At 43.1% G+C, this 21,485-nt stretch overlaps 1 protein-coding gene across 3 annotated transcripts in view; it reads right to left on the bottom strand.

Moving 5' to 3' along the window:
• Window positions 1-21,485, bottom strand: part of LOC122557074 (sodium- and chloride-dependent neutral and basic amino acid transporter B(0+)-like) — a 94,961-nt gene that overhangs the window by 65,730 nt on the left and 7,746 nt on the right. For all 3 annotated transcript variants that reach the window (XM_043704357.2, XM_087992243.1, XM_043704355.2), the window contains exons 4-6: window positions 12,727-12,894; window positions 1,220-1,358; window positions 620-752 (exon numbers count right to left, since the gene is read on the bottom strand). In XM_043704357.2, the coding sequence (XP_043560292.1) occupies window positions 620-752; window positions 1,220-1,358; window positions 12,727-12,894 (440 nt within the window). The remainder of the gene's footprint in view (window positions 1-619; window positions 753-1,219; window positions 1,359-12,726; window positions 12,895-21,485) is intronic.

The raw sequence follows: 21,485 nt of genomic DNA, 5'->3' as shown, positions 1-21,485 counted from the left end.
TTAGGTGAATTGGCCATGCTAAATTGCTCATAGTGTCCAGGGATGTGTAGGTTAGGTGCCGTGGTTAGGGGGAAATGTAGAATAATAGGGTAGGGGAATGGGTCTGGGTGAGGTGCTGTTCGGAGGGTCGGTGTGGACTTGCTGGGCTGACGGGCCTCTTTCCACACTGTAGGGATTCTGGATCTAACTCTAACAGGCTAGCCCCTTTCAACTCCCTTCATCTCAACTAACAGCCAGGGAGAGAGACATCTGTCCCCCTGTATAATTCAGACTCATGACCATCATCTGCTCAATCACTTCACCCAAAACAGTACAATCTCTCAGAGCAATTGGAAATTGCCCGCGAGTCTAAGTGACTGAAACCCTTAAAATGAGGGAAGCATTTTGGAGTTTGGGGGAATTGTTGCTGTTCTTTCCCTCAGGAGAAAGATCTTCAGATCTCCCTCAGGCCTGAAGTACTGATGAATTATGGATCTCCCATTTCCCAAAGTGACACTGTTAACATCACCTGGGAGATAAATCAGCCCCTTCACAAGTAATTTATAAATTCTAGGTTTACTGTTGCAGAAAGTTTGTACTTTGTCATTGGTTTTAATTCAATTCATCACCGATCATTTACCTTTCCTGAAGATTTGATTCCTTTCGATAATGCTGCCCCAACCATCAGCCAGGCCAGAAGCAGACAGAGGGCTAAATACCAGACTATCTCCCCAGTCTCATCCATTGAACTGGAACGGCGTAAAACCACTTTACTGAAGAAAATGACAGCCGTCATTATTAGATACTGTGCACACGAATATTTAGACAAATATACTTTCATTTGTAAATTTCTTGTAAATTTGTAAATTTCATATTAAAGAGCAATAATTCTGCTTTCAAAGGTTACATAAAATTTACAACACAGGATCCATTGAACTTGACTCTTTGCACCAAACTCTTTCATCGATGTCTTCTTTTCTCTTTCTTATTTCAAGCTTCCCTTTAAACGCAACACTGGTGTTTGCTGCAAACATTCCAGTTACCTTCACATTCTCAGTGCTATCTCGTTTAGAAAAGGTCCTCTGTTTTTATCATGCTATTTTCTGGGAGATATGATATTTTTATGTCTCTTGAGCTAGACTGATTCAGTCATTAAACAGGTTCTACTACCCTTCCCAAGAGGAGTTACTGGCCCAGCTGTGCAGGTTATAGGTGCAGCTCTCTGCAGCAATGTACTTACTCCCAGTATTGCTCACTCGGACCCTGGTGAGGAACGGAGATTTCTGATCCATTCAGACAAGTTTCATTGTTTGCCTGCAGCCATGTTGTATTAACGATTTCAAAAGATCCACCATCCAGAGTGAAATTGCAGAGTGGATCTAGAAAGTGTGAAATGTGTGTTTGAATTAGTATTCTTTTGGAATGCTGCTCCTATCTCTCATGGTCACTGTTTCACTCTGCCTGAACAAGTCTAATATTTAGAATACACGGGCGAGATTACACACTGCAGAACGCTGTACAGTCTGCACATTCCAGCACAGTTTGGCTCTCTGTTTGCTGCAATAATGGGTATTTTTTAACAAATTTTTCGATCTGACAAATCACAAACCTAAACAGAGGCATTAGTTTCTGCAATGAGCTGCTTTTCACAGAATAGACTATGGGAGGCTTTTTTCATTTTTATTAGTGTTAGGGTGTGAGCACTAACAATAGGACTCTCATTTGTTCTGCTTCTCTACTCCATCTTGAGAAGCTGCTGCTGCATTGCCTTTTTGAATTGCTGTAGTCCAATGTGAGTAAGTTCTACCATAGTGTTTTCTTTCTGCAGTGGTTTAATACAACAGAGTGGCTTGCTCATATATTTCAGAGGGCATAAGATTCAATTCAGAGTCACATGTCGGCTGGCCCAGAATGCCAGATTTACTCTCAGTATTGAGTGTCCCAGATGTCAAAAGGCACTGTCCTTTTAAGGCAGCTATGTGACATCCAACATTTGAAGCTGGAGTAAACAAAAAAGGTCTCAATCTTACTCTGTACCTTACCAACTAATCAGTCAGTCAGTCGGTCAGTCAGCCAGCTAATTACACAAAAGAGAAAGTGAGGACTGCAGATGTTGGAGAGTCAGAATTGAAAAGTGTGGTGCTGGAAAAGCACAGCAGGACACACATACCAAACAACCCCACCACCCTGTGGCCATCCATTTCAACTCCCCCAAGGACATGCAAATCCTGGGCCTCCTCCACTGACAAATCAAAGCCACCCACCAATTGGAGGAAGAACATCTCATCTTCCACCCTGGGACACTTCATCCATATGGCATCAACATTGACTTCACTAGTTTCCAAATCTCCCCTCTCCCCACCTCATCCCATATCCAACCCTCCACTCAGCACTGCCCTCTTGATCTGACCTCTCCTACCTGTCAATCTTCCTTCCCACCTATCCATTCCACCTGCCCCACCAACCTACGACAATTATGGTAAAAACAATGACTGCAGATGCTGGAAACCAGATTCTGGATCAGTGGTGCTGGAAGAGCACAGCAATTCAGGCAGCATCCGAGGACAGGCAAAATCGACGTTTCGGGCAAAACCTGCATCTACCTATCGCCTTTCCAGCTACCTTCCCTCCCCACCCACAGTCTTCCCAGCCCCCTTCCTAATCCACATTCCCGATGAAAGGCTTATGCCTGAAACATTGACTCCCCTGTTCCTCTAAGGATGTTGGCTGACCTGCTGTGCTTTTCCAGAGTCACACTTTTCATCTGAGCCAACTACACATGTACTGTATGAGTAAGAGCTCTCGTGGTGCAGTGGTAGTGTCCTTATTTCTATCCTTGGAAGTCTAGGTTCATGTTCACCTCTCGATGTGTTTCATAGTAACTCTGAGCAAGTTGATTCAAAATATCTATAATATAATTAAGTAAATAACCAGGACTATAAGCAGGTCCAAGACACTATATCAGTTCCATTGTTGGTTGCTAATAAATTTTCAGATATCCAACTCAATTAAAAACCCAAATTTTCATTCTTGTTACATGGTATATGTGTCCTGCAGCACTTTTCCAGCACAACACTTTTCGATTCTGACTTTCTGACATCTGCAGTCCTCACTTTCTTTTATATGTAATTAGCTGGCTGAATGACCAACTGATTAGTTGGCTATCAGTCTGATTGTCTGCTGAGGTTGGCTATCAGTCTGATTGTCTGCTGAGGTACAGAGTAAGATTGAGACCTTTTTGTTTACTATAGCTTCATATAGAGTCATAGAGTCATATAGACGTACAGCACGGAAACAGACCCTTTGGTCCAACCCATCCATGCCGATCAGGTATCCCAACCTAATCCAGCCTCACCTACCAGCACCCGGCCCATATCCCTCCAAACCCTTCCTACTCATATACCCATCCAAATGCCTTTTAAATGTTGCAATTTAAATGTTGCCTTTTAAATGTTGCAATTGTACCAAATCCTCCAACCCTGGCAACATCCTTGTAAATCTTTTATGAACCCTTTCAAGTTTCATAAACTGTTTCCGATAGGAAGGAGACTAGAATTGCACACAATATTTCAACAGTGGTCTAACCAATGCCCTGTACAGCTACAACATGACCTTCCAACTTCTGTACTCAATACTCTGACCAATAAAGGAAAGCAGGAATGCCTTCTTCACTATCAAATCTACCTGCGACTCCACTTTCAAGGAGCTATGAACCCGCACTCCAAAGTCTCTTTGTTCAGCAAAATTCCCTAGGACCTTACCATTAAGTGTATAAGTCCTGCTAAGATTTGCTTTCCCAAAATGCAGCACCTCCCATTTATCTGAATTAAACTCCATCTGTTGGATTCTAGATTAGTGGTGCTGGAAGAGCACAGCAGTTCAGGCAGCATCCGAGGAGCAGTAAAATCGATGTTTCGAGCAAAAGCCCTTCATCATGAATAAAGGCAGAGAGCCTGAAGCATGGACATCTGTTGGATGTCATGTAGCTGCCTTAAAAGGACAGTGCCTTTTGACATCTGGGACACTCAATACTGAGAGGAAATCTGGCATTCTGGGCCAGCCGACATGTGGCTCCAAATTGAATCTTACGCATCGGCTAACATATAGAAAATCATATTATTGATGAAGGACAATAGTGAACCTGATGATTTTAATGGCAATTATCAATTCAAACTATTTCTGCCCTGAGATTTGTTAGTCTGAATTTAACTTGTCTATTTGTTTGAAGGGGCATTTGGACAGTGGTCCCTGGAGAACTAATCTGAGCATCTGTGTTACCAACCCAGAACTAGTACCACAATGTTACCATCCTCTCTAATTTCTAAGAGTTTCTGTGTCATTCAATAGAACTTGAACAGGAGATCAAAGGAAAGCCCAGAGAAATAGCACATGATGCTGCTATAACCTGTGATCTCAATTCAAAGGATGATTCCACCATAAAACATGCCTTCATTGTCGTTTAGGGCATCCAATTTTAAGGCACCAACCCTTGCAACAATTGCAACACAGCAAAATATGACGGGATGATGAACAATTGTAACACAACTTCACTGTGGCACATGGCTCAAATAATTTACATATTAAGCATCTAAGGAACTTAAAAAGATTTTTCCAAACTCGTCAGCTGCACTCCATTGAGGAGATTGCCCTAGAAACCTTTGATTCTCAATGCTTTATTGCTTGCACAGTAATCAAACCAAGCAACAGCTCCTAGCTTCCCGTTTTTCTGAGATTTGGAGAAGGTTTTCATCATGGATGCAGGAAGTGGTTAGTATCTACTTCAAAATTATCTGTTCCCCTCCACCTAACCTCGTTTCAGATCTTGGAACTGATTGTATTCCATATTAAATTAAAAAGAACTATTGAATTTTTCCTCACAGAGCAGAATGAAAGAATAGGCTTTGACAGTTCCAGAGCTTCATATTGCAGTACACAAAATGGGTTGGGCCACCATGGGGAGAAACGAAACAAGATGTTGCTTTAAAAGAGCTCCTTCGAAAATATGATAGCTCAGAAAGTTAAATCAAAAACTTTGATACCTGGAAATGAAGATATTGCAACTCTGCTCCATTTTAAAGTGCGCAAGATGGGTAGGACTGGTGTAGATCTTTCCTTACCCACACATGAGATATGTGCATGGCTGACGGCACCAGCATTTATTGCCCATCCCTAGTTGCCCTTGAAGGTGGCGGTGAGCTGGCTTCTTGATCCGCTGCTGAAGGTAGACACAGAATGCCCTTAGGAATGGAATATGAGGATTTTGTCCCAGTGACATATTTCCAAGTCGGGATGGTGAGTGACTTGGAGGGGAGCTTGCTGGTGGTGGTGTTCCGTTGGCCCTGTAGATGAAAGTGGTTGGGTGTTTGGAAGGTGCTGTCTCAGGATCTTGGGTGAATTTCTGCATCTTGTAGACAGTGTACACTACTGCTCTGTGAGTCGCTGAGGGAGAGAGTGGATGCTTGTGGGTGTGGTGTCAATCAAGTAGATAATGTCAAGCTTCTCAAGCAATGGTGGAGCTGGCTGACTATCAGTGCCATGTGCTCGTGAGGCAAGGAATAGAAAGATAGGAGAGATTAAAGTCTGGCTAAGGAGGGTTTCAGGTTCTTAGATCATTGGAACCTCTTCTGGGGCAGAGGTGACCTGCACAGGAGAGACAGGTTGTACCTAAATTGAAGGGGAACTAATAATCTTGCAAGGAGGCTTGCTAGTGCTACTCAGGAGGGTTTAACATAGAGTGACAATGGGTTTTGAACCAGAGCAGCAGGTCAGCAAGTGGAGGGTTGAAGGGAAGGTACATGTTAGGACTGGCAAGTCAGAAAGGAAGGACAGGCAGGTAAATGAAAATGATGGTATTAATGGGCTGAAGTGTGTTCATTTCAACACAAGGAGTATTGTAAGTAAGGCAGATGAGCTGAGGGCCTGGATCAGGAACATAGGGCTATAATGTTGTGGCCATTGCAGAGCTTGGTTGAGAGAGGGACAGGTGTGACTGCTCAACTTTCCAGGACTTTGTTGTTTGAAAGAAGATAGAGAGGAAGGTGAAAGAGATGGAGAAGTTACTAATCAGGGAGAATATTACATCAGAGAGGACATACTGAGACAATATGGGCAATATGGGCTCACCCACTGAGACAATATGGGCAAAGCTCAAAAATAAAATGGGTGTAATCATTCTGATAGGATTATGTAGGTACCCCAACAGTCACTAAGGCATTGAAGAACAAATATGTAGGCAGATTATGGAAAGATGTCATTAAAAACAGAGTTATCATAGTGCGTGACTTTAACTTTCAAATATTGACTGGGACTCTCTTACAGCAAGAGGCTTAGATGGGGCAGAATTTGTTAAGTGCATTCAAAAGAATTTCTTGAAACAGTATGTGGATAGAGGAGGGGCCATACTGGACCTTGTGATCGTTAATGAGCCTGGCCATGTGACTGACCTTTCAGTGGGACAGCAGTTTGGAAACAGTGATCACAACTCCTTAGGTTTGAAGATAACTATGAACAAGGATAAGTCAGGACTTTGCAGGAAGGTGTTGAATTGGGGGAGGGAAAATTATGTCAGTATTAGACAGAAGCTAAGGTGTATTAATTGGGAGGAACTGTTATGTGGGCAAATCCACCTTTGATACGTGGGAGTTGCTTAAAGACCTACTGAGCAGAATTCAGGACCGGTAGGTTCCAGTAAGGAGGAAGGACAAGGAAGGCAAGGTAAGGGACCCTCAGATAATGAGGAAGTTGCGAATTTAGTCAAAGGAAAAAAAGTAGCATAAATAGGGTTTAGGAAACTAAAATTGGTTAGGGCTGTGACAAATAGAAAAAAAAAGCAGGAAAGAACTCAAGTAGGGAATTAGGGAAGCAAGAAGGGGCCATGACATGGCCTTGGGAAGTAGAGTTAAAGAGAATCCCAAGGCATTCTATAGATCAATTAAAAATGAAAGGATAATGAGGGAGAAGGTAAGACCATTCAAGGATAAAGGAGGGAATTTGTGCTTGGAGGCAGAGGATGTTCATGAGATCCTAAATGCATCACTATCCCACAGGATGAGGATATTGAGGATAGTGAGATTAGTGTGGAGCATGCAAATATGCTAGGGCATTTTCAGATCAAGAAAGAAGTGGTGTTGGGTCTCTTGAAGAGCATTAAGGTGGGGACGTCCCCAGGACCCGATGATATCTACCCAAAGGCAAGAGAGGAGATTGCTGAGGCCTTGACCAAGATCTTTGTATCCTTATTAACCACTGGAGAAGTCTGGGAGGACTGGCAAGTAGCTAATGTTGTTCCTCTGTTCAAGAAGGGAAGTAGAGATAATCCAGGAAACTATAGACCAATGTGTCTCACATCGCTGGTTGGGAAGTTATTGGAGAGAATTCTTTGGGATAGGATTTATGCACATTTGGAAAAGCAATGAACTAATTGGGGACAGTCAGCGTGGCTTTGTGCAGGTCAGGCCATTTCTTACTAACTTGATTGGGTTTTTCGAGGAGGTGAAAAAGGTGATGATGAGGGTAGAGCAGTGATGCTGTCTACATGGATTTTAGTGAGGCTTCTGACAAGGTCCCTCATGGTTAAGATGCATGAGATTCATGGTGTCTTGGCTGCATGAATTCAGAATTGGCTTGCCCATAAAAGGCAGAGGGCAGTGGTGGAAGAGTGTTTTCTGGCTGGAGGGCCATGACCCGTGGTGTTCCATGGGGATCTGTACTGGGACCTCTGCTGTTTGTGATACATATAAATAACTTGGATGAAAATGGAGATAGGTGGGTTCGTAAGTTTGCAGAAGACACAATGATCAATGAAGTTGTGGATAGTATAGAAGGTTGTCAAAGGATACAGCGGGATATAGATCATTTGAAGATGTGGGCAGAGAAATGGCAGATGAAGTTTAACCCAGGAGTGATTGAATATAAGTGTGAAATGCTGCACTTTGGGAAATCAAATACTAAGGAAAAGTATTCAGTTAATGGCAGGGTCCTGATCAACAGGGATCTTTATGTACAAAGGGATCTTGGAGTTCAAGTGCATAGCTCCCTGAAAGTGGCCACACAAGTTGGTAGGGTGGCAAAGAAAGCATATGGTATGCTTGCTTTTATTGGGTGGGGAGAAAAGTACAAGAGTCAGGGTGCCATGTGCAGATTTATAAGACTTTGGTTTGTCTTGAACTTAGTTGGAACCATGATGTTCAATTCTGGTCACTACATTACGAGAAGGATGTGGATGCTTTGGAGAGGGTGCAGAAAAGGTTTACCATGATGCTGCCTGGATTGGTGGGTGTAAGCTATAAGAGGAGGCTAGAAAAACTTCTCTGGAGTAGCAGAGTCTGAGGGAGACTTGATAGAAGCCTGTCAAATTATGAGATGCATAGATAGGATTGATGGTCAGAATGTTTTTCCTAGAGTTGAAATGTCTAGCACTGGGGAGCATGCATTTATGGTGAGAGGGGAAAAACTTCAAAGAGGACGTGAGCAGCAAAGTTTTTACACAGAGAGTGGTAGGAGTCTGCCAGAGGTGATGGTGGAGGCAGATACAATAGAAACACTTAAGGGACTTTTAGATAAGTACATGAATATGAAAGGATTGGAGAGATATGAATGAAGGGCAGGTAGAAAGTATTAATTTCATTTAGGGTCATGTTTGAACATAGGATGTAGAACATTATAGTACAGAACAAGCCCTTCGGCCCTTGATTTTGCACCAACCTGTGGAATCAATCTGAAGCCTATTTATCCAACACTATCCATTTTCATCCATATGTCTATCCAATGACTATTGAAATGCCCTTAAATTTGGCAAGTCTACTATTATTGCAGGCAGGGAATTCCACACCCATTACGACTTTCTAAGTAAAGAAACTACCTTTGACATCTGTCGTAAATCGATCACCCCTCAATTTAAAGCTATGTCCTCTCATGCTAGCCATCACCATCCGAGGAAAAAGGCTCGCACTGTTCACCCTATCTCATCCTCTGATTATCTTATATGTCTCTATTAAGTCACCTCTCAACCTCCTCTCTAACGAAAACAGCCTCATGTCCCTCAGCCTTTCCTCATAAGACCTTCCGTCCATACTGGGCAACATCCTAGTAAATATCCTCTGAACCCTCTCCACAGCTTCCACATCTTTCCAATAATGCAGTAGGCAGACTGTATGCAATACTCCAAGTGCGGCCACACCAGAGTTTTGTACAGCTGCAGCATGACCTTGTGGCTCCGAAACTCAATCCCTCTACTAATAAATGTGAACACACAGTATGCCTTCTTAACAACCTATCAACCTGGGTGGCAACTTTCAGGGATCTATGTACATGGACACCAAGATCTCTCTGCTAATCTACACTGCCAAGAATTTTACCATTAGCCCAGTACTCTTTATTCCTGTTGAAACTTCCAAAGTGAATTATAGAGTCATAGAATCATAGAGATGTACAACATGGAAACAGACCCTTCGGTCCAACCCATCCATGCCGACCAGATATTCCAACTCAATCTAGTCTCACCTTCCAGCACCTGGCCCATATCCCTCCAAACCCTTCCTATTCATATACCCATCCAAATGCCTCTTAAATGTTGCAATTGTACCAACCTCCACCACTTCCTCTGGCAGCTCATTCAATACACGTACCACCCTCTGCGTGAAAAGTTGCCCCTTAGATCTCTTTTATATCTTTCCCCTCTCACCCTAAACCTATGCCCTCTAGTTCTGGACTCCCCCACCCCAGGGAAAAGACTTTGTCTATTTATCCTATCCATACCCTTCATAATTTTGTAAACCTCACATTTTTCCACATTAACTCAATTTGCTACCTCTCAGCACAACTCTGCAGCATATCCACGTCCCTCTGTATCCACAATTCCACCGACCTTGATGTCATCTGTAAATTTACTAACCCATCCTTCTACACACTCATCCAGGTCATTTACAAAAATAACAAATGGCAGTGGCCCCAAAACAGATTGATACTGTACACTATTATATACTGAACTCCAGGATAAACATTTCCCATCAACCACCATCCTCTGTCTTCTTTCAGCTAGCCAATTTCTGATCCAAACTGCTAAATCACCCTCAATCCCATGCCTCCGTATTTTGTGCAATAGCTTACTGTGGGGAACCTTATCAAACCCCTTACTGAAATCCATATATACCTCATAAACCACTTTACCCTCATCCACCTGATTGGTTGCCATCTCAAAGAACTTAATAAGGTTTGTGAAGCATGACCTAACCTCACAAAACCTGCGTTTGCTATCCCTAGTCAACTTATTCCTCTCTAGGTGAGTATAAATCCTATCTCTTAAAACCCTTTCCAACACTTTACCTACAACCAAAGTAAGACCACTGGCCTATAATTACCAGGGTTGTCTCTACTCCCCCTCTTGAACAAGGGAACAACATTTGCAATCCTCCATTCTTCCAGACAATGATGACATAAAGATCAAAGCCAAAGGCCCTGCAATCTCCTCCCTGACTTCCCAGAGAATCCTAGGATAAATCCCATCTGGCCCAGGGGAACTTATCTATTTTCACACTTTCCAGAATTGCTAACACCTCCTCCTCATGAACCTCAATCCTATTTAGTCTAGTAGCCTGTATCTCAGTATTCTCATCGACAACATTGTCTTTTTCCAGTGAGAATACTGACAAAAAATATTTGTTTAGCACATCCCCATTTCCTTGGATTCCATGCACAAGTTTCCACTACTATCCTTGATTAGCCATAATCTTTCTCTAGTCATTCTTTTAGCCCTGCTATACCTATAGAAAGCTTTACAGTTTTCCTTGATCCGACATGTCAATGATTTCTCATGTCCCCTCCTGGCTCTTCTTAACTCTCTCTTTCAGTCTTTCCTGGCTAACTTGTAACTCTCAAATGCCGTAAGTGAGCCTTCACGTCTCATCCGAACATAAGCCTTCTTTTTCCTCTTGACAAGAGATTCAATTTCTTTAGTAAACCACGGCTCCCTCACTCGACCACTTCCTCCCTGCCTAACAGGTACATACATATCAAGGACATGCAGTAGCTGTTCCTTGAATAAACTTCACATTTCAATTGCACCCATCTCCTGAAGTTTCCTTCCTCATCCTATGCATCCTAAATCTTGTCTAATTGCATCATAATTGCCTTTCCCCCAGCAATAACTCTGGCCCTGCATTATATACCCATCTCTTTCCATCGCTAAAGTAAACGCAACTGAATTGTGCTCACTATCACCAAAGTGCTCACCTACCTCCAAATCCAATATGGCCTTGCCCTTGTTGGCCTGTCTACACACTGTGTCAGGAAACCCTCCTGCACACATTGGACAAAAACTGACTTATCTAAAGTGATCGAACTATAGTATTTCCAGGCAATATTTGAAAAGTTAAAGAGGATGGCCAATGTTGTTTGGCACAACACCACGAGCTGAAGAGCCCGTTCCTGTTCTATGTTGTTTGTTCTATCAACTTCAAGAAGATGAACATTGACAATAGGATGGCAGGAATTCCCCATCCATCCCACTAACACCATTGGAGCACCCACAATGTTGGCCGCTTCCCTATTTAGAACACAACATTTCCAAGTATCGGCGATGTAGGGATTGACATCTACACAAGGATCAGTATAGCAAGATTTCTATGTGGTGTGACCATCCAGTACTGTCAACATGGTCAGGAAACTGTGACTCTACAAGTCCACCATAGCATCAATTGGATGTCTTTCATCAGTGCTATCACTGAATATTCCTTGCAGAGGCAACATTACTTAAGAAGAATTGCTGCAGAGATTAGTCAGAGGCACCGCCTTGATATATTGGAACAAAGCATCGACTTAGGCAGGCAGGGCATGTATTTCACCTCCTTACATGCACATCCTTTCAGAGTTGCAGGAGAATGGATTCCAACAGATGGGAAAGAAAGCAGATCTGGAAACGTACATTAAATGACACACTGCAAAGCTTGTGTGAAAGAGATTGAGGTGGAACAGAGCTAGCAAGACAGTCCTGCTGCTCATTGTTCTATACATTAAGAGCTATCAAGTCTAAGCAAGTGAACTCATACAGCTCAGAGTTCCAGGTAAAGCCTTTCACTTTTAGCATTTAAATTAGTAAGGCAAGGTAAACATTGCAAGGGGGTAACTGCATTGGGGCATAGGGTCAATCACACTCCTGAAACTGACGTCATGTTTTGGCAGTGATTGAATGCTGACTCATCTCACCAACCCTTCCCCAGAGAGATTATACGCTGCAGCGTACAAATATACAAAAGACGGGAACCATTTCAATGAAAACTGATATCACAGAAAAAGGAAACACACAAAAAAAGAAATTCTGCACAAATGTAAGAGAGATGGAAGCAAGAGAAAAAGGCAGGACAGATACAGAGTCTGGAGAGACTATTTAAGAGAGAGAAAAAGAAAGACATGATTGTAAAATCAAAATCAAAATTAGCAGGATCAGAAAAAGAGTGCAGGTGAGAAACAGAGGGGCAAGAAGATTGAGTCTCAGTTTATTTTTATATGTGTAATAGCAAGCAGTTTCTTTACATTCCACAGTACAAACTAACAATTTAGGATTGATTATCCATCAGTCCCAATGACTCAGAGATATGATGCACAATGCCAACATCAATCCAAGTCTTTCTGCTGTATGGTCACAGTGAGGATGGTCACTGAAACTATTGTCCATCTCTCTCCCTCACTCAGACTGACAGAATGAACAATGAACAGTTGGTGTGTACACTTTCCCCACTAGAAATACTGTACCTTTGGGAGTCCTGCTGCATGTTTCATCTGCTCCCCACCAACTGAAGCAGTCTGCCCACGGCAGGGGTGATTGGAAGGAAGCGAACAGGTAGTACAGACTGTAGGCGAGGATGCAGGAGTAGTAAACCTCACAGATTGCACCAAAAAGGACCATGGTTATACCAACACCTTAAAATGAAATGGGAAACAAGAGCTAGATTAGATTATAGAAGTTTTTCATAGAATCGCTACACTGTGAAAACAGGCCCTTCGGCCCAACAAGTCCACACCAACCCTCCAAAGAGTAACCCAACCCCCCCAAAATCAATCCCACTACTGTATACTTACACCACTGACTAATGCACTTAACCTACATATCCCTGAACATAATAGGCAATTTAGCACAGCCAATTCACCCTAACCGGCACATCTTTGGATTGTAAGAAGAAACCAGAGCAAACCCACACAGACGCGGTGGGAATGTGCAAACTCCACACAGACAGTCACCTGAGGCTGGAATTGAACCTACTGCTGTGAGTCACCATGCCATCCCTGAATTTAAACTCTTTTGCATGCATTCAGTTGGTAGGCAAATCAAAGTTATTTTCATAGATTTGGGGAAGTTGTACTTTACTGCAACAAAACAAAGAACTGCAGATGCTGAAGATCTGAAACAAACACATAAGTCACTGGAAGAACTCAGCAGATCTGGCAGCATGCTTAGAGAGAAAACAATGAACACTTTCAGTCCAGGAACCAGTCTTCAGAACTCAGAAACCTTCTGTCCTGAAGAACGGTCACTGGGCTCAAAAGCTTAACTTTGCTTTCTCGCCACAGATGCTGTGTTCTTCCAGCAATTTCTGTTTTTGTACTTTAATGCTTTGGGCTGCAAAATCAGACTCTATCATGCAAGTATTTCCAACATAATGGAAGTGGATTGAGATGAAAATGGTGGGGAGGTGATTCCCACCATCTCCAGCATGGCTCCTACTGGTCATTATGTGGCAGAGAGCAATTGTTCATTGAGTGAATTCTTTGAGTGAGCTGATACTATGCAATAGCTAGATTGTGAGATCAATCAAGATAGAGCCCAGATTTTATGGCCAACCTAGGATTTTGGACACCGCCGCTCAAATGAATGCCCTTTCTAAATATAGGTGACCCCCAACACACCTCTAATAACAAAAATGGTCCATAAGGTCTAGATCCAGAAATCCGATCCCTACTTTCAACAGATCCCATTTTTGCTGGGTGGGGAATAGCAGTGCAATGTGATTCACACGTCTGGGAAACCCAAACACAGCAAAGCTACCCAAGCTCAAAACTGCAACACAGCCCTTAACCCACAATGGATCAGCTCTGAAAACTACAGGAGCCATAAATGTTCTTGAACATCAGATAAGATTTATAACACTCCAGTTTGCTGAGTTACTTAAATGCTCAGCCCTTGATTTCTTTCTAACAGCAGCCTGTCTTTACGAGTGGATGATAAAAAAATAAATCAATTCCAGTAGTTAGAAAAAGCTAAAAACAAATATAGCTCTCAGGTTTATCATTATACCCTTACTAATGTTTTGTTGCTTTGCAAAAACAATTTTTATCATAATAGGTTCATTGTTTGATTGATAGTCCAAGTAGGTTATTAAAAGATTAGGTATCTTTGTAAGGTTATGAATTACAACCTTTTTTAAAATAGTGGATTATTGCAGGGATTTAAATGCTTTCAATTAATTTTCATGAATGGTGATTTTGTTTTACATGCTGAAAGATGTATTAGGTTCTGTTTATACTCTTTTCCATTACACTTTAACATAGCCCCTAATGACTGCTCTTGAATACTGGGTAAATTGGCATGGAAGGTGGTTGTCAGGGGCATGAGTTTGCATTAGATTGAAATGTGGTAATAAGGGACATAGGGGTAATGAGAGGCCATGGATGTGGATGGGGTATGGGTTGGACTGGATTAGAATGCATGGAGCTTGAAGAATGGAAAGGATTCTGTGGCAGTTTGAGGTGAGATGGATTTTAAAACTGGGATAAAGGTTCCATAGAGCCACTTTGAGCATTTTGAGAAACCCATACCCACCCTTGAAGAGAAGAGCCAGTCATCCAGGGAGTTTCTTGTAAGGTGAATGTGGAGAGTTAGGCAATCACCTGATACCTGTGACCTGACTCCCAAGTGCAAAAGCGACGTCCTGATGAAGGGCTTTTGCCCGAAAATTCGATTTTGCCTGTCCTCGGATGCTGCCTGAATTGCTGTGCTCTTCCAGCACCACTGATCCAGAATCTGGTTTCCAGCATCTGCAGTCATTGTTTTTTCCTCCCAAGTGCAAAGCCAGGCCTTTAGAACTATTTCAGGAATGATTTTCAACACAGATAAATGTGGGGCAGAACATTCATCATTTTTACGATTCAAGTGGAAGGTGAGAAACAAATGGACCGACATCCCAAATGACTAAATGTTGAGCCACAAAACCAAAATGAACCCATGGAATTACTTGTAGAAGTATAGAATTGAGAAGTAGGTATATTATGCAAAACATGTAGCAATATTTTGTTTGGCCATGCTTATAGTGCAATATGCTGTTCCTGTTATTTTATAGTAAGGATATAGAAGTACTGGAGCATGTGATTGGCAAGTATTGGGAACAATATATATCACAGAACACAGAACAGTATAGCACAGTCCAGGTCCTTCGGCCATCGATGTTGTGCTGACCTTCTATCCCACTGTAAGATCAAATTAACCTACATACCCTTCATTGTACTATCATCCATGTGCCTATCCAAGAGTTGCTTAAATGTCCCTAATGTATCTGATTCTACTACCACTGCTGGCAGTGCATTCCACACACCCACCACTCTCTGTCTTCCCTCTACTCTCCCTAATCGGCCTGATCCTCACTTTGGCAATCCTCTTGTTCCTCACATAAGTGAAGACCACCTTGGGATTTTCCCTAATCCTACCCACCAAGATTTATTCTTACCCCCTTCTAGCTCTCCTAAGTCTATTCTTCAATTCCTTCCTGGCTACCTTGTAACCCTCTAGAGCCCTATCTGATCCTTGTTTCCTCAATCTTAAGGAAACTTCCTTCTTCCCCTTGACTAGATGTTCCATATCTCTTGTCACCCAAGGTTCTTTCACCCTACCATCCCTTCCTTGCCTAATTGAGACAAACCTCTCCAGCACTCACAGCAAGTGATTCCTAAACAACTTCCACATTTCTGTCGTGCATTTCCCTGAGAATATCTGCTCCCAATTTATGCTCCACAGTTCCTGCTTAATAGCATTGTAATTCCCTCTCACCCAATTAAATACATTCCCGTACCATTAGCTCCTATCCCTCTCGGTGGCTATAGTAAAGGTCAGAGAGTTATGATCACTATCACCGAAATGCTCTCCCACTGAGAGATCTGACACCTGACCTGGTTCGTTGCCAGATACCAAATCCAATATGGCCTCCCCTCCAGTCAGCCTATCTACATATTGAGTCAGGAATCCTTCTTGGACACACCCGACAAATCTGCTTCATCCAAATTATTTGCGTGAAGGAGTTTCCAATCAATATTCGGGAAATCGAAGTCACCCATGACAATAACCCTGTTAGCTTCTGCACCTTTCCAAAATCTCTCTCCCAATTTGCTTCTCTGTGTCTCTGTTGCTTTTGGGGTGCTCTACAGAAACTCCCATTAAAGTGACTGCTCCTTTCCTGTTTCTGACTTCCACCCATATTGACTCAACAGACAAACCCTCCTCAACAACCACCCTTTCTGCAGCTGAGACACTAGCTCTGATTAGCAATGCCACTCGGTCACCTCTTTTAACTTCCGCCCCATGCCCTCCATCTCCTCCATGACTTTCATTTCCCTGGCCCCCAACGCCTCGTCTTCACCATGGACATCCAGTCCCTCTATACATCCAACCACCATGATGAAGACCTCCAAGCCATCTGTTTCTTCCTCTCCTGCTGACCCAATGAGTACTCTTCCACCAGTTCACTCATTCCATTGGTGGCCTGGTCCTCACCCTCAACAACTTATTCTTCGAATCCTCCCACTTCCTTCAGACAAAAGGGGTAGCCATGGGCACCCACATGGGCCCCAGCTATGCCTGTCTCTTCGTTCAATATGTGGAACAGTCTATCTTCCGCAGTTACACTGAGATAATTCCCTACCTTTTCCTCCGCTACATCGATGACTGTATTGGCGCCATCTCGTGCTCCCAAGAGGAGGTTGAACAGTTCATCAACTTCATGAACACCTTCCACCCTGACCTCACGTTCACTTGGACCATCTTGGACACTTCCCTCCTCTTCCTGGAGCTCTCGATCTCCATCTCCAACTCAACAGGGACATCAACTTCAAGCTGGCTGTTCCTGGAGCTACCTGGACTACACCTCCCTACAACCCCTCTCCTGTAAGAACGCTATCATTTACTCCCAATTCCTGCAGTGCCACTGTATCTACTCCCAGGAGGAGCAATTCCACTCTAGGACATGCCAGATGGCCTCCTATTTCAGGGACAGCAATTGCCCCTCCCACATGGTCAACAATGCCCTCCAGTGCATCTCCTCCACTTCCCGCTCCTCCACCCTTGAACCCCACCCCTCCAACCGCAACAAGCAAAGAACCCCTGGTCCTCACTTTCCACCCCACCAATCTTCAGATACATCGCATTATCCTCTGCCATTTCTCCCACCTACAAACAGACCCCACCACCAGAGATATATTTCCCTCCCCACCCCTATCTGCATTCCACAGAGACCATTCCCTCTACCATGCCCTTGTTAGGGCCACGCACCCCACCAGCCTATCCTCCACTCCCTGCACCTTCCCTTGCTGCCACAAAAAGTATAAGGCCTGCACCTACACCTCACCTCCATTTAAGGCCCCAAAGGATCCTTCCACACCCGGCAGAGATTCTCCTGCATATTTAAACAGCTCATTCACTCTGTACATTGTTCTCAAAGTGGTCTCCTCCAACTGGGGACACAGGACACCAACTCTTGGAATGTTTCAGGGAACATCTCTGGGACACACGCACCAAACATCCCCACAGCCTTGTGGCTGACCACTTCAACTCCCTCTCCGACTACCCCAAGGACATGCAAGTCCTGGGCCTTCTACCACCAAATCCAAGCCACCCGCCGACTAGAGAAAGAATGCCTCATCTTCCGCCTTGGGACCCTCCAACCACACAACATCAGTGTCGATTTCACCAGTTTCCTCATCTCCCTCCCCCCACTTCATCCCAGATTCAACCCTCTAAATTGACACCACTCTCTTGCACTGTCCTAACTATCCATCTTCCTTCCCACCAATCCACTCTACCTGTCCCTCCGACCTATCAACATCGTCCCCTACCTATCGCCTTTCCAGCTAACTTCCCTCCAGCCCCACCCCACCCCCACCCCCACACCCCTATTTATTTCTCAGTCCCTTTTCCCCACATTCCTGATGAAGGGCTTTTGCCCGAAATGTCTATTCTCCTGCTCCTTAGATGCTGCCTGACCGGCTGTGCTTTTCCAGTGCCACACTTTTCAGCCGTCTTCTGACAGTCAACCATCCACTGAAATGTTCTGCACTTTCTCAATAAGTCAGTGGAGCAACCATGCTGCTAAAATTTTGTACAAACTCTGAATAAAAACCATTCAACCCCAGGAATCGTAGTACTGCACTCTTTGTTGAAGTTATGGGAAACTCTTCAATAGCCTTGGTTTTCGTATCCTATGGGGTCAGCTGTCCATGTCCAATGACATGGCCAGGGAATGTGTCTTGGGCTTTTGCGAACTCACCCTTGGCCAAGTTTATCACTAAGCCTTTCTCCCAAAGTTGATTAAAAACAATTCTGATTGATGCTGCAAATGTTCATTCCCAGTGTGAATAAAAATCACCAGATCATCGATATGCTCCACATAACTGGGCAATCCTGAAATAATTTTACTGGTTAGTCTTTGAAATGTGGCTGGCCCATTTTTCATACCAAATGGCATGACTTTAAACTTGTAGAATCCATTCGGTGTCACAACAGCCGAAATTGTCTTCACTCTTTCAGATATAGCTACCTACCAGTATCCTCTGCATAAGTCTAAATTAGAAATATAAGTTGTTTGTCCCACCTCCTCAATACAGTCTTCCAAAAGTGGAATAGGATATGAATCAGACTTTGTAACTGCATTGACTTTGCGATAGGCCACACATTATTGTTAGGTAGCATCTGGTTTTGATGCCATTACTATGGGTGAGCTCTATTAGCTGCAACTCACTTTGATTATGTTATCTTTGAATATGCATTCAATCTCCTTTTGAATCTGTGCCAACTTAGTAGGTTAGGTCTATAAAGATGCTGTTTAATTGGAACAGCATTTCCTATATCTACATCATGCATAATTAGATTCACACTTCCCAGCTTATTCCCATACATCTCCCCATGCGATAGTAATAAATCTTTCAGGTCATTTCAATTTTCCTCTGGAAGATAACTCAATAATTTATCCCAATTTTTGAGAACTTCCTCATTGTCCAATTTAATTTGAGGAATGTCCAATTCAGAATCCTCTGAACATGCTTCTTCACTGTGTGTTGTAACCAGTAACACTGTCTCCCTTTTGTTTTCCTTCCTTACCAAAATATCTTTTGACTATATTCACATGTCACACTCTGAAATTTCTTTCTGCCTGGTGTTTTTAATAAATAATTCACCTCACTCATTGTCCTTTTTGATTTGTTAAGACCCACTAAACCTGTTTTTTAAAGATTCATCTACCACTGGAAGTAACACTAACACTTTCTTAATGAAATTGTGAATTTTTTATTTCTTGTCTGCTTCCTCTTTCATCACATGCTGTGTTACTTTTAAATGCTGTCTAGCCAACTCACCTGCTCTATTTAATCTTTCTCTAAAATTAGACACTTAGCCCAAATGTGTGGTCTCTGATCTCTGACTCACCAGTTTTTCCTTAATTAATTTCAATGGCCCTCTCACTTCATGCCCCAAAACTAATTCAAGTGAACTGAATTTGGCCAATTTATCTGGTGCATCTCCAATGGCAAAAAGTACAAATGGAATTTCTTTATCCCATTCCTCTGGATAATCTTGACTATAAGCCCTCAACATGGTCTTTAAAGTTTGATACTACCATTCTAATGCTCCCTGTGATTCTAGATGGTATGGTTAGAATTGTTTTACTCTTAAGATATTTATAACTTGCTTTAATAATTTTCATGTAAAATTTCACCCTTGATCTCTATTGGTAGGCCATGCTTAGTATAAGAAATTGAGTAAGTCTTCTACCATTCTTTTACGCCATGATACTGTGTAATGTAATGTCCTCTGAAAATCCAGAGGACACGTTCATCATGGTCAACAAATATTGATTTCCACTTGTTATTTTGGCCAGGGATTCTATGCAATCAATTAAGGCCCTTGTAAAATGTTCCTCAAATGCAGGAATGGGTATTAAAGTTGTTGGTTTTATTGTTGCCTGAAGTTTTCCAATTACCTGGCATGTATGACATGTCTGGCAAAATTCAACCATGTCCTTATGCAGTCCAGGCCAATAAAAATGATTTTGCATTTTGGCTTGAGTTTTTCTTGTACCCAATTGATCTTCTACTGGCAATTCCTGTGCAACCCTCAACACCTCCTTTCAAAAGCCCACCATTAATACAATTTGATGAACTTCTGCCCACTTCTCATCTGCCTGAACATGTGATGGCCTCCACTTCCTCTTGAAGACATCATTTTTAAGATAGTAACATTTGGGGATACACTCAGGTTCTGCTTTTGTGATACAAATACTTTAGTGCTTCATCTGTTGTCTATCCATAGTTGCCCTTGAGAAATTGGTGGTGAGCTACCTCCTTGAACCCTGGCATTGTGCATGGATATGGACTGACTCACAATGCCTTTAGGGAGGGAATTCCAGAATTTTGACCCAGCAACAATGAAGGAGCAGGGATATATTTCCAAGTCAGGGTGGTGAGTGGCTTGAAGGGAAACTTGAAAGTGGGTGTTTTCCCATGTATTTGCTACCTTTGTCCTTCTAGATGGAAGTGGTTGTGGGTTTGGAAGGTGCTGTCTAAAGAGTTTTGGTGAATTTCTGCATCTTGTAGATGGGCGGCACGGTGGCACAGTGGTTAGCACTGCTGCCTCACAGCGCCAGAGACCCGGGTTCAATTCCCGACTCAGGCGACTGACTGTGTGGAGTTTGCACGTTCTCCCCGTGTCTGCGTGGGTTTCCTCCGGGTGCTCCGGTTTCCTCCCACCATCCAAAGATGTGCAGGGTCAGGTGAATTGGCCATCCTAAATTGCCCGTAGTGTTAGGTAAGGGGTAAATATAGGGGTATGGATGGGTTTCGCTTCGGCGGGTCGGTGTGGACTTGTTGGGCCGAAGGGCCTGTTTCCACACTGTAATCTAATCTAATAGTACACACTGCTACCTCTGAGCATCAGTGCTGGAGGGAATGGATCCTTGTGGATATGGTGCCAATCAAGTGGTCTGTTTTGTCCTGGATGATGTCAAGCTTCTTGAGTGCTGTTGAAGGTAAACCCATCCAGGCAAGTGGGGAGTGGTAGCAGCCTCCTGTAGCAGACTCTCTGAAGAGTAACCCCCTACAACTCTATCCCTGCATTACCCCTGGCTGGTCCACCCAACCTTGCACACCCCTGGACACTATAGGCAATTTAACATGGCCAATCCACCTGACCTGCACATCTTTAGTTTGTGGGAGGAAGCCGGAGCTCCTGGAGAAAACTCACGCAGACACGGGGAGAATGT

Source organism: Chiloscyllium plagiosum, unplaced genomic scaffold, assembly GCF_037043375.1.
Source record: "Chiloscyllium plagiosum isolate Xiang-an unplaced genomic scaffold, Cpla_swu_hap1 HiC_scaffold_11, whole genome shotgun sequence".
In the NCBI taxonomy this organism is placed as follows: Eukaryota; Metazoa; Chordata; class Chondrichthyes; order Orectolobiformes; family Hemiscylliidae; genus Chiloscyllium; species Chiloscyllium plagiosum.
Note: the sequence above shows the minus strand (reverse complement) of the source record. Positions and strands in the feature narration are given on the sequence as shown.